The sequence below is a fragment of the Lonchura striata genome, chromosome 6, assembly GCF_050655825.1.
Source record: "Lonchura striata isolate lonStrDom1 chromosome 6, ASM5065582v1, whole genome shotgun sequence".
In the NCBI taxonomy this organism is placed as follows: domain Eukaryota; kingdom Metazoa; phylum Chordata; class Aves; order Passeriformes; family Estrildidae; genus Lonchura; species Lonchura striata.
The window spans coordinates 21,852,278-21,866,076 of record NC_140708.1 but is presented as its reverse complement, the minus strand read 5'-3'; the positions used below and the strand labels follow the sequence as shown (position 1 = coordinate 21,866,076).

Genomic DNA, 13,799 nt, shown 5'->3' with positions numbered 1-13,799 from the left:
ATGCTCTCAGTAGAAGCTGGGTTTGTAAACACAGCATGTGTTAAAACACAGCATATGCCCAAAACAGTGATTGGAAGGCAGCTGGCAAAATGGAGCTTTGCTGTTAGCTGATACCACCCCAAAAAGTCAGATGATCACCTCAGCCTCTGGGATCAGAGGCAGCAGTCCTGACATCAAGGTATTGGACAATTGAGCAATGGTTTACAAGGAGTTAATAATCTAAAGCTTTCAACAAGCAGAAAAACAGAGCTGTAAATAGAAGCGAAAGCCCAGAAAGACAAGACAGAGAGGGGGACTGGATACAGAAGCACATCATGAGCAGCACAAGGACTCAAATACATTAATTAAAACATCTGACAGCTCGAAAGACAACCTACAGGCAGTGGAGGGTGAGGAAGAGACAGCTGCAGCAGGGAAAATATTCCAGGAATGGTACAAATGGGGTTAGGGAACCAGGATTTATTACCAGGACTTTCCTAGTATACACATTACTCTTCCATTATGCAATATTTAGACCTTTTCTCATGCAATTTAAACAAACTCCCAAGTTTTTATCCCCTTACCAAGTCTGTAGGAGTCTCTTGGAATAGAGAAGGCACTGGTGCCTCACACAGCTCTGAAGACCCTCTGGCACTGCGTGAATCTTGTCATGAAACAAACTAGAAAATACCAGGTGGGAAGTGTAGTTGTTCAAATCCGTGGCAAGCACTAGCCCTGTAAGAGCCCAGCATCTCTCACACCCTCTCCAGTTCTGAGTCCTGATCATGGAAACAAGGATTTCTTCATCAGAGAATCACTGATGTCAGCTGAGTTGTCACCAAGGTCTACGTTCTGGCACCATGACCAGATGAGTAGAGCACCTGCTCCTCAGCCCTCATTTCTGCCCTCAGTCCTGGTGGTGCATGAGCATACATCAATGTAACACCACAAATTTTACAGCCCACATCAAACTATTGCCATCTGAAAGAGCCAATCTCACTATTACAGCTGTGCTTTGTCCATGCTGGAAACCATTCCTGATTAGTCCCTTGATGGCTAACCTCCATTGCAGCCCTCCACCCCAAGCTGACAAGTCCCCCTGTGCTCCCTCCAGATGGAGCACTAGTATATGAAGCCAGGGCACAACACCTTGACAAGCAAACTCTCCTTCTCCCAAAGCTCTGGGCCAAAGTTCCATGACAGAAAACAAGTGCAACATCAGAACATTCATTTACAGGATGTATTTATTACACTGTAAAAAGTCCATTGTATTTTAGCCATTTACTCTGTATGTACACTGGTTGTATTCCCACACCACCTGTAGGCTCCTCTCCTTACAGGATACACTGGGTTGGAGTCTCACCCATGCCCCTCCCAGTCACCAGGGGGATTTCCAAGATTGAAACTATTGAGAATTTAGCCAACTAGTTAAGGGAGGAGGATCAGCGATGCAGCATTTGCCAGGCAGCCAGCTCTGCTCTGGACATGAGCAGGGGAAGAGCAGGATGTCCTTTCAGCAAGATGGAAGCACAAGAATCACTGCCAGGGCCTCAGCTGCAGGGGCCTTCTGGGGGTAGAAGAACATGGCATCCCCACAAGGAGATGCAGAAGGGTGCAATCTCTTCAGAGCTTTCAAGAGAAACCACTGCAGACTTGCTGAGCATCTGTCAGCAGGTGCCACAGATCCCCATATCTGTACGTGAAGAGGATGTTCTCCTAAGGAAGGAGCTGGTCACCCAGAGACCAATGTGTAGTGAGTGGCAAACAATACATGATTGCCCCACAAGTGCTGCGTGAGACATGGCCATGGTGCTCTGCTCTAAGCATTTCCTTCTCATCTACTCAGCTAGGCAGAGCCTTCTGGATTTGCCTTCTCCAATCAGAAAGCCTGATTACATTTACAGGAGCAGGGATGAAAGCCCCTATCAGATTTGCCTGCTACTTAATCTCTATTTGGCCTGGGGATTGCTGTCATTCGCATTGCAGGAAGGAAAGCGTGTACCAGCAGGCAAGAAGTCCTACGTAGCAATCTGAGAGCTGCACTGTAAGCAATCCACATTTCTAATAAAATTCTCTACCTGCTGAACCCAGGCATGCTCAGATCCCAAACAAAGCAGTACAACCAGAAGAGTCAGCAGGATAGCTAGGGAATGGCTGGGAATTGCCCAGGGACTGGACTCAGTAATCTTGAGAAGCAGTCCTGTACTGCAGCCCCTCTCTGGTGTGACATCAGTAAGTTTTCCCTCTTTACCGGATGAACTGGTGGCAGCTTGGTCCCAGGCTGCTGGGCACAGGCATTGCCTGGCACCTGAGATTGCAAAGGCAGGAAGGAGACTGGTCAGTGGAACTGGGCACTCCTCCATGAAGACAGGGATTTTTGGGCAAATTTCTAGGTGATGCCACAAGAAGGGAGCAGGATGGGACATGCTCCAGAGGACTGCGGCAACAGCCCTTCTGCTCAGGTTAGCATCATCTTTTAAAACAAACATGTCCACTACCAGAGAACATTTGGCCAGCATCCTCCACCCATATTGCCTCCTCAGCAGACAGTTCTCCAACATCCTCCAACTAATTAATTGACTTCAGAGCTTGTGATAGGGTCAGTGGGCCGTGGAGTAGCTAAGAGGGGAACAGGAGAGGTGGCTTCAATTAGGGCTGGGTTGAGAATGATTGGAAGAGTCATAGGTGGCACCCCAACCTGCAGGGGGGAGGCAAGAGGCTGCAGGATGAGTGGCGGCTGTGCTGTTGTAGGAGGTACATCTGTAACGGGGCTTGACTTGGCTGAAGCTGATGCTGGGAAGGAAGGAGAGGCAGAGGTGCTGATGGTGGGTGAGACAGGTGAAGTTGCTCTCTCAGACTCTGGAAGAAGGAAGAGACAAAATAGATCCTTACTCAGGTCCTGACAAAGTCACCTATTAGCTCAAAACTAAGAAGGGCTAAAAATCAACTCAAGGGCCTTTTCAGACTTGCCCCTTCATACAAGGCCCTGAAAAGCAGGGGTCAATCACAGGCATTCTGCCCACCCCAGTAACCTCAGCAACAACTTATCCATATGAATGCACAACATTTCACAACACTATAGGCCTGGTCAACAGAGATCATGCTAAAGCAAGGAAAAGCAGATCCATGACACCATGCTGGGAAAGTGATTCCAGAAAAAAGGAAACAGGACTCACCACTGACAGCCGGTTCACATGGCTTCTCTAAAGGAGCCACATGGGTGGATGGTCTCACATCCCCCACAGGAGAAGGGGGCAGTGCAGACACTATTGTTTTCTGATGCTGCTGCTCCACTGGTATGTTTGGGACAGGATCTAGGAAGACAAAACATGCAGTGAGACCACACCAGTTTATTCACTCCTTTAACCCTCCCTCAATTTGCCCTTGTGACAAATTCCCACAGCCTCCTACAACTCACTTCATCAGCATCAGGGCACTATGGCAGCTGGGTACTGGACAAGGTGCAAGTACTGCTCCAAAACCTGTGTTAAGGTTTCCCAGCCTCCTGTACCTTGGATGACTGTCTGTTTGAAGAGCTCATCCCGCAGCCGAGGTAAGAAACAGTCAATGCGCTCCCACGTGATCTCCCAGAGATCCGAGTATCCCGTCCGTGAGTCGGCACTGTGGAATATTCCAGCTGTATCCATTACAAGCAGCATATTCTTCAGAGACTCTGGAATGGCCTCCAGCTATAATCAGAGACAGGACACAGAACGGACAGATAGCAATGAACCAAAGCTCCAAATAGCCAGTGGGCTGACTTGGAAACTGTGGCCAGGGCAAGAAACCATGGAACAAATTGGTTTGGAAAGGAATGAAAAGTTTAAAAAACCCCTAAGACCCACACCAAATGAAAACACCATCCAAGTTTAGAAGGCTAAAATGTGATGAATGGTTGTCCAAAGGACTGCATACAGAACCTTACCAGTAAGTCACTGGAGCCAGCATGCATGTATTTGTCCATAAAATCCAGGATTGTGAGCCACAAGGCAGCAAAGGTGGTCAGTGAGAGCAGTGGGGAGAGATGCTGTAGGAACACCTGGGAAAAAAACACAACTACTGTCAACAAGTAGTACAGGGGCTGCTGCTCACTGACAAGCCAGTCTCACAAATCTGGATTCCCCCTCCTTGTGGCAGGCTGGGAACATGCACAGGACTGTGGCATCCTCAGGCCTCCACTCTTCCGAGGTGTGTATGTGAAGGAGTGGATCTTGTCTCCTTTGTGGAAGGCCACTGCAGTCTGCATCATCATGTCTTCTAGCCCTTCCAGACCTCTGCCTCAGGTCATGACTATCAGCTTGTGACATGCATCATTTCACCCCAAGAAAATGCTGTCTTCAACTAATGTTTAGTGAAATACTTCTTGCTCTCTATTATAAAGTCATAAACCTATTCCTGACAACTTTTCAAAGGACTAGAATCTTGGAGACAAGTTCTGGAAAGAAGGCATGTCCCAGCAGCAGAAGCTGGTGGAGAAGCCCAGCATTAAGATAGTCAAACTAGCAACCTGACACCTGTCCAGATCAGAGATGCTGAGAAGCAAACACAGGAAACAGTTTGGTTTTCTTGAGGAACATGGTTTCCCCTAAGCTCCCTTGGCAGCAGAGGTGTGCTCACCTTGGAGAGTAGTGTTGAGGCTCTCATCCTTGTTTCTTCCATCCCACCAACATCAGCTGGGCTGATGTTCTCGAGTAGCTTGGTTAGCAGAGGAAACAGCACCTGTTGGATCCACCACATGGATATTTTAGAGCTGAAAAATGACTGATGCAATTTTAACAGACAGCCTTACAGAAAGGCACTGGTTTAGGGACTGGTGGCTTCTAGGCAGAGGACATGATGGAAGCGACAGGATGTGCATGAGTGGATTCACTTCAATACTCCAAAAGATCCTGTCAGAAGCCTAAGCAGACAGGAGCTTTTCACAGGACCAGAATAGGGAACATCTTTCTTGTCTGTTGCAGTGAACAAGCTTCTCAAGAAGACAGTGCTGCAGTAGGACAACACTCCTCCACACAGCTTTGCTGTTCATGACAACGCTGCCCTGCTCACATGCCCATGCCAGCCAGGTGGTTACCTTGTTGAAGCAGGACTCCCATTCCAGGGCATCCAGGGCCTGCAGGTCATGTACCAGCAGGGCCCGCTGCAAGTAAGTGAGTGCTTGCATTCGGATCTGGCGTCGGGCATCACAGCACAGCCAGGCAATACCTGCAAGAGAGGGACTCAGGGCAAAGCCCACAGGGACAGTGTCACATTCCTACTTCCCCAGTCTAGAGTAAAAAGTCTAGTGAAGATCAAAAACTCTCTGTGGAAAAAAAAAGGATACTTGTTCCAGGCCACAGACTGGCAATCTACTACCAGATCCAGGAACATGCTAGCAGCTAATTCATCCTGAAGATGTTTTTCCCAATCTGATCCAAGTTGTTTTTCAATTATAACACACCCTAAAAACAACCTATGCCTGCTTTCTGCAGTTAGTTCTTGGCTCCTCAACTTTCCTGCCATTACTTTGGAAGAGTGTCTGCTTGCTCTTGTCACCAGGGGATGGCTTTACCCTGTAGCAAAGGACACCAGCAGTTGGACCACAGTGTTCGGGAATCCGCTGTGATTTTCCTGGCTGCTGTCTCCAGGTGTCGCTGCTCCTCTGCCCAGGAGCTATAGATGCCAGCTGCTCGCGTGTGCAAGGTGTGCATGAGGTCCAGGAGCTGCAAGTACACGACACAGTAAGAAACACACAGGACTTTAAGTTTTGAAGCAGCTCTGATCTCTGCTGTTCTCCAAATAGGGCTAAAAGGCTCAAGCTACTCGAGCCTGTTTTCTGTATATACACAAGCACACACAGCTATAGAAATGGTGTCAGGCCCTGCTGTCTGTGCCCTCCTTAACTGGTCAAGTGCTAGGTATCTTCAACAAGAATTACATCAGTTCAGTAGCCACATCAATCCCATCTTTGAGGAACACCATTCCAGTCCTGTCTAAAGGAAGAATGGGCTCCTTCCTGGCACAGAGCATTGACTCTCCCAGGCAGAGGGATAAACCCAGTGATTCACCTGTGCTGTCCAGAACAACTCTACAACTTTCTTTTCTTAAAAAAAAGGATATGTGAAGCACATGCAAAGTTCCCTTACCTGTATGGGCACATGACAGCACTTTAGTCAGTTTACTAATGAACTGAGACCCAACAGTCAGCAGGCCTGTGCCTTGACACCTTTGAAGTACCAGCTGGGAAGAAATTACTCCCTTAGCCCAGTCATCTGTACTTCAAATTCCAGAGCCTCAGCCAACAGGGCTTTTCCCTTTCCTCAAGCTCAGATGCCCTGTCAGACTCCTTGCTAATCCTACAGGAACCTTATGTGTCCAAATGACCTTAATCCATTTTACCTACTACAGTGACTCACAGCTTCAGACCTCCTTGTTTTTCAGAGGACCTCTCTCTCCATTGCTAGTCTGCTTTTGCAGCCTTCCTCTTTCACTGCAGAACCACATACTGCCCCCACAGACACTCTTTGCCATCCAGTGTCCACTTATGCAGAAGGCAGCCCTCCCTTGCCCCATAAAGAATTCCAGTGATTACCTAGCCAGGCCCTAAGAATGGGAGAGGAGAGGAGGAAATCCTTGCTATACTTACGTCCTGACTAACCTGTAAAGACACAGTGTGGTAGCTGGCAGGGATGCTCTCGTCCTCGTCCTCATCACTGTGTGTGTGCGCCTGGTGCTGGCTCAGCACCCGGGATCGCCGTGTGGAGCTGTCTTTTGGCTTTTTTTTTAACCGACTGGATTTACTGTCATACCTGTGGCTCTTCCCCCTCTTCTCCTGGGACTTGTAGCCTAGAATATAAAAGGCAACAACATTCCATATACAACAGTCCACTACAAAATGTTCTGCTTTTCAATACACAGGGCAGCTTCCTTTTGGTATCCCCAGCAAAGGGTGCTGTCCTCTGAAATGACCATTACCTGCTTGAAGGGGACCCAGTGCCCTGCAGGAACAACTTTCCACAAGAGCTGATACTGCTGTCTCCACATCAACTCCCCTCCATCCCAGGGAGGGGGATAAGAATAAGGTCCCTGCTGCTAGCAGCAGATGGAACACCTTTCTCCTGGTAGAGCATTTTATTTGGATTGGGGACTCATTTCTTGAGAGTATACTTCACACTGCCTGCCAACTGGCCACCCCAAGCCAAATCCTGGCTGACAAGTGAAGGGCCAACTTACCCCCATTCAAGCTGGCCTCCACGAAGATACGTATTGTTTTGACACAGAGTTCAAAGTTCTCAGGTGTAACATGGGCAGCATCTCGCACAATGAAGGACAGGGACTCAACACATTTCATGAGAGACTTTGTGTCATGTGGGCCTAAATCCAGTCCCACCGTCAGGCTGTACTGGTTGACGAGAGGTGATGGACCCAGCCTGCTGAGCCCAGCAGTGGATCTGGAGTTGTCGATGTCATCTTTCCCCACCTGCAGGTCACAGCAAGCGCATAAGCAGGAGAGGGGAGCATAACAAAAAGCATCTAATGCACACACTGAAAAGGCCTTTCTTCAGAAGCCAACAGGTAATATTTCTGTACAGTCCATTTCCCTTTCTTCCTCATTTGCCTCAAAGCTTTCTCCTTTCCATCTGTGTCTCTTCCCATTCTTGCCTTAAGATCATCAGCTCATCTTATCACTCTTTTCTACTGTCTTATTCTTTCTCTCACTACCACACCCTCTGCTCACAACCATGTCCTCTTTGGTCACCAGAAGCCCACTGGTTACTCACCACTAGCCAGCCACTGTTCATGACATCCACATCTGTGACCGAGCGATGCATCTTGCCTGGCTTCCCATGGTCTGTGTACACCTCGGAGTCAGAGGTGTAGCCACGGTCCAGGCTCATGTCACTTGGATGATAGGAGGAGGACACCTCGCTGTCTGACTGAGCACCTTTAAGATAAAAGACATGGGATTTAGATCAAAGCCAAATCAAGAACTTGCAAGAGTAGCTGTGGATAAGGGAGAAGCCATCCAGATCAGCATCAACCAGGAACTAATAACAAGTGGTTATTAGTATGTTCTACACCTGTCAGCTCTACCTGCCCTGACATTTAGGATAACCTTAAATTTCACATATCCCAAGAGAGAAGTCCTTGCAAGGGACAAATTTAAGTTACTGATATGTTATTTAGAAGTAAAAACTTGCTCTCTCCAATGTTCAACACCACCTAGAAACTCATCAGCAGACAGACAGATTTGCTGTGAACAGAGTGCACCAAACATTTTCAGGAGGTAGAGAACTAATGCTTTGATGTGTAAGGTGCCAAGACAAGCAGTTTGCTCTATCAGCAAAGACAGAAGCAGTAAAAAAAAAAAAGGAGATACAGAAGAGGAGGCAGCTCTGCATTAATCCAGGGAACAAAGTCCATAAGAATTTTTAAAAATCATGCTTCTCCCATCTGTCTAGCACAAAGCATCAGGACCCATCAAAGAAGTTCTAGAAAAGTGAAGACAAAAAAAAAAAAGCCTTCTGGAAAAGTCCTTTATTGCTCTTTGTTTTAGAAGTCTGAAGACATCAACCTCAAATATATTGACAGCTGGCTAAAGCAAAACTGAACAATTTTCTGAAAAGACCACCTTTCTAACACAGTCAAGAGAAGTGAGAAATAGTGCATTAGTCTTGTGGGAATGGTTCAGGGACTATTAATGCAAATGGATCTGGAAATACAATTTTAAAAAACAACTCATTTTATGAGAACCTTAAAAAGGGGACAGAAAAGATTCAGTCCCACAAAAGAAGCAAGTATGACAGGAACAGCAGCTGGGTTTACATTACATGTCCAGATAAGAGATTACGGTACCCGAGGCACCAACGCACAACCAGCAAAAAATGCTCCTTGGGTAGAGCAAAGACCTCCTACAGCTGCCAGAACTGATATCAATTTTCCTCCCCCTGCCCCTCAGGGACTAGCACCTGGATTGCTGCTCACTGAGTAGGAAGAGATCGCAGAATAGAGACAGGAACAGACCATGAGGAGTGAACAGCAGGTGCTGGTCTTTAATCTTGCTAATGTAGTTTAATATCAGCTTTGTTTTCTTGCAGTCCCCTTTGCTAATTGAAAAGCTTGAGAAAGCAGCTGCTTATCTGGCAGGCAGGCATCAGATTTCCTAGCAAACGCTGGCCTGTCTTACCTGTGTCGTTATCTGTCCTTGCTGTAACCTGCAGGGCTGCAGGTGGCTTCACCCCAGACCCAATGCACTCCAGGAGGGTGAAGAGCGTGTACCAGTCATCCCCAGAGTGAATGTTGGCAGCATTGGTCTTCAGGAGTTCATGGAGGCCGTAGGCAACCTCATGGCTAACTCTGGATAGCACATTTGGCTTCATCATAAGTAAGATACGTAATGAGAGGAGAACCTGGCCAGGGAAGGAGACAAGAATAACAGACCCTACTTACACTCCATTCTCTAGCAATGTACTCCTTCATCTATTAGAGCTAGTTACAATTGCTGTTTGTTGTTACCTGCAGCACAGACATGTTAAATATGGGTCCATCCCACAGCAACTGCGATCCTGTCACTGGGTATAGCCACAAAACCCCAGTAACTGTCTTTCAAAAATCCCTTACCTGTGCACTGATCTCATCTCGACGCAGCAGTCGAATGGCCAGTCTCAGCAGCCCCACCACTGCCCTCTCCACCAAGAAGCAGAACTCCATTGCATGGATACAGAGATGATAAAGGTGGTCTCGGACAGTTTGCCAGACACAGGTCACACGGTCCCTAGCCACAACAAGGAGGAGGGAAAGGGTAGAATGAAAGGACATGAGACAAGCAGGATCCAGCAACCTCTCCCACAACTCCAGACAATCCACCATTTCTTAACTTCAACGAAAAATTCCAGTTAGGAGATACAAGAACAGACACATAGAAACAACAAAACGATCAGACTTCTTACTCATTACTTGCAAAGCAATCGGGTGGGAGAATTCTCCCTTTGGAGTTTAGTTTATATTCTCCAGATTTCAGGACATCAAGCACCAATTCATGAGCTAATAGCCTTTCTGTTTGCACATGCTACAGTGGAATTGTTAAACCCTGAAATTACAGCACATGCTGCTTCAGCTGGTGAATCACAGACATAAGGAACTCATTTCCAGGACCCAGGCAGCAGATGCAGTAAAGCAGGGACATTACAGTGCACATATTTCAAGGTCATACCTATTCTCTAGAACAATCCGCAGAAGCATCTCCAAGCAGAAGGCTGCATCTTCTTCATCATATGTCTCCTCATCAGGAGTCACAGAGATTAATGCCTGGAACAGCCATTATATTATTATGAATCACAAGCTCCCAAAAATGGAGAGTCAACAGAATGCTTTGAGTCTGGCCAAAACTGTACTCCACTGTCTAGTGAGGTCATGCATAGTCAAAGGCATTGGATAAAGGTCAAGCTAAATCTATGGGAAAAATAAATTTTGTTATGTAAAATACATATGAACTTAAAAGATGTTCAACTCTGACGTGTCTCAGATGAAAAGGAACTGATATCCAGCACCTTCTTGCTAATCATATATGAAGTACAGAAAAAACAGGCATACAAAAGAATGACTACAAATACTGGAGTTATTCTTCTCAAGCCATCAGCTTGTATATGAAGGGTAAACTCCTTGACAATCGGAGTAGGAGCACAATGTTCCCCCTGGAACTGAGATGACACTCCCCAGGGAGAAGAGCTTCTCTACCCAAAGGCTATTGTGTTCAGCCTTACTATATCTTCCACAGCAGCCAGATACCATACTGTTTAGGGACACAGTGTAAAATATTTCTGTACAGCTCTTGCCTCTAGAGTGGCTTTTTAGAATTCTCTCATTAAGTACACCTGAAAATCTTTAAGCTCTGACACAGAACTACAAATACTTTCCAACATTTGCCAAGAGTTCTCAAGGCTCTTAGAATTCATTCCACAATTCAACGTTTCCTTCTACTGCCAGAGCAATTTGTATCTGCCAGCACATAAGTTACTTTTAACAGGTGAACTAACTACTAGTTTCACAATCCAAATAGTTCCAAGACCTCCTCTGAGGACAGAGGAGTTAAGTGGGTACACAGCACATATCCACTATCATGCACAGCATATTTGCTCCACTACCATCCCGTCCCTTGCCCAATACCTCTCTCACCTTCATGAGCTCCTGGAGGGATTCAAGTTGGAGAAATTTGCTTTCTGTGATCAACTTCTCAGGATCACATTGCTGCAAAATACAGAAAAAATAACTGTTCATCTGGGGGTTGTGGAAGGCATACACACAGATCCTCCAGAAACACATCATCTTCACAGGAAAGACACAGATAGTTGCTATCTGGAAAAAACTCTTTCCAACTACTTTGCTCTTTAACATCAATTACTTTTAAGAGACATGATCTGTGCTAGACAGATTTTATCAGATGATTTCTCTGACCACACAGTGGTCAAACCCCAGGTTCAGATTTTGTAGGCACCATATACCTTTACACTGTCTTGGAAAAGATTAGTTGTTTGAGAATTCAGTAATTCGTCTTTAAATATAGGACTGTGATGTCCAGGGCAGATCCCAGCCTGAGGAATCATTCCTGTTTTGATGTGTTAGTACCTTTGTGCACAGAAACACAAAAGACTGTTTAGCTGTCAATCCAGATATGCTTCTCTGTAGATTCTTTCAGTTCTTAAGTCTCCTGTTACCTGCAATACTGCCAAGCAGCATGCATATTTATGCTTCTGTTGCCTGTTACCCACATAGTATTATCACCAAGAAAAAAAACCAGGTTTTTCTACAGCCTATAGGTTACCTTTATGCACTCCAAAGCTGCTCGCTTTGCCTCCTGTGTTTCTGTAGATGGCCCTCGCATACCAGATTGCTCTGTCCCACTGAGGGTGAGCCAACTAACAAAACTCAGTACTGTTGATTCACCACTGCAAATCAGAAGACACCAGCATCAGTAAGAAAATAAGAAATCACATTATTTTCCAACCTTATTTGGTACAAAAAAGACTGGCTGGGACATCTGCGCCACTCACCGGTTGGATGGTGTCTCCTCACGCTGTAGATAGATTTTGCCATTAGGATCCACAAAGTCTTCAACCTGGAACACAGACCAGGACATGCATATGACCTCCCCAACCACATTATATTTATCTTAGTGATGAAACACTGCACCAGACAGCCCATATGTGTGCAGTCAAACCCAGCTCTTCACGCCACTATCCTGTTAGTACTAAGTGCCACTCTCATTTGGTAAAACCAATGCAGTGCTCTAGCACTTCATGCCTGTAAGCATTTCCCTCTTCTGCACAACATTCAAAATCTGTTCAAGTAAAATAAATGCTGGAATTCCTCAAATCTAACAAGAAATAAAATGGGAAAAAAAGAAACAAGCTACAACAGAAGCTGCACACAACTTGAATATTATACCTTCACAGGCTTCCAAGTTTTGTACACACTTTGTTACCAAACAAAGTGTTAACAAAGCCAGGCCTTTTCAAGAGAGCTCTCCTACTTTTGGAACTGGCTCTATGAAAAGGCAGCTTCCCACTGTCCTGACTCTTCAGTTATCCAGCTGATTATTACCTCCACCATGGCCTTGGGCAGCAGCTCTGCTCGGAAAAGCTGTAGCATGGCCTCCATGATGTTTTTCCAGCCCTCTCGCAGAATGTCACCATGGCGATGGGCCAAATGAAACACTGTCTTTGCTGCAATATGGGCCTTGGGATTACTTCCAAAAACAGTGGGCAGGTTCTCAATAGACTGCAGGAAAGAAGAGGCAGTGGCAATCAGTCAGAAAGAGATGTTTTCTTTTCAACAGAAATTAGGGCAGATGATTCAGAACTGGTTGTGGGAAAGATAACAATTCTCTGTACAATGCTTGGATAACTCCTCAGCTCACATTCACTTTGCACAAAAAGAAGGACAAGGTAGCTTACCTGATACAAGTTGAATCACTGAACAATCTAGATATAAACTCCCCAAGAATAACAACTCAGAACATTTTGAAAAAGCACTTGCTGAAAACCCACTAATTTATCCTGATACAGGAACTCCGCTCAAGATCAAAGCCTTCTACAAAAAGTACCACATCTCCTCTGGAAGCAGCAGTTGCTCTGCTGTGCTGTTAAAGAAGGAAACTGTGGCCAAAACCATTACTGACTTGCAAAATTACTCTTACCACTACCTAACAGCAAGACTCAAAATAATTCAATCCTGACATGGAGTCTCTGCCAATGATTGCTGCATCTCAAATCCTCATAATCTGTTCAACGCACTCACAGCTTTTCAAAATACAAAAAGCCTGCTAAGTCACTGAAACCAATTAAGCATACGCTGCCAAAACAAGGAAAAACCAGCATCCATGTGAGCTAATATCAAACAGTGTAACATGCTCCATGATTCTGCAGTCACTTAAAATCATTGCAATCTTCCTTTTCAGAAGAGATGGGCTTTGCCATTCTCTTGTTAATGTGGACAAAATCCATACTTATCTCCTCACTGTGAATGGAAGAGAAGACAAGGGATTGAAGGAGTTAGTGTATCCTATCTCAGATATGAAGTTCAGAGAAACTAGCTCTTGCTTCAGCCAAACTGATGGAAAAACTGTTATCAAAGTGGGTCTTTGATTTAGAAGCAAACCCCATTAGAAGTGCCAATCTGAAATCTGGCAGAAATGCAAAAACCAATTTGGGTTCTTTCCATTGTTGCTGTAGGGATACTACACGAATACCTGTATCTCTGAAGTGTCAGGGTGCAAACAGCAATATGCCTGATTGTGCACTGTGGCAAGAAGCCACATCACTGAAAACAACACACACAAGTTT

The 13,799-nt window shown here is 45.7% G+C and overlaps 1 protein-coding gene across 9 annotated transcripts in view; it reads right to left on the bottom strand.

Annotated features, from left to right (window-relative positions):
* Positions 1–1,205: 1,205 nt before the first annotated feature.
* Positions 1,206–13,799, bottom strand: part of GBF1 (golgi brefeldin A resistant guanine nucleotide exchange factor 1) — a 99,992-nt gene continuing 87,398 nt past the window's right edge. For 7 of the 9 annotated variants that reach the window (XM_077784607.2, XM_021547877.4, XM_021547894.4 and 4 more), the window contains 17 exons: positions 12,559–12,735; positions 12,009–12,073; positions 11,780–11,903; positions 11,134–11,205; positions 10,172–10,266; positions 9,580–9,733; positions 9,146–9,368; positions 7,740–7,903; positions 7,192–7,438; positions 6,605–6,804; positions 5,531–5,681; positions 5,054–5,184; positions 4,597–4,698; positions 3,905–4,018; positions 3,491–3,668; positions 3,156–3,293; positions 1,206–2,838 (listed from right to left, as the gene is read on the bottom strand). In XM_077784607.2, coding sequence (XP_077640733.2) covers positions 2,552–2,838; positions 3,156–3,293; positions 3,491–3,668; positions 3,905–4,018; positions 4,597–4,698; positions 5,054–5,184; positions 5,531–5,681; positions 6,605–6,804; positions 7,192–7,438; positions 7,740–7,903; positions 9,146–9,368; positions 9,580–9,733; positions 10,172–10,266; positions 11,134–11,205; positions 11,780–11,903; positions 12,009–12,073; positions 12,559–12,735 — 2,622 coding nt within the window. In that variant the 3' untranslated portion in view covers positions 1,206–2,551. The remainder of the gene's footprint in view (positions 2,839–3,155; positions 3,294–3,490; positions 3,669–3,904; positions 4,019–4,596; positions 4,699–5,053; positions 5,185–5,530; positions 5,682–6,604; positions 6,805–7,191; positions 7,439–7,739; positions 7,904–9,145; positions 9,369–9,579; positions 9,734–10,171; positions 10,267–11,133; positions 11,206–11,779; positions 11,904–12,008; positions 12,074–12,558; positions 12,736–13,799) is intronic. The other 2 variants (XM_021547911.4, XM_085582457.1) reach the window with 1 other exon arrangement.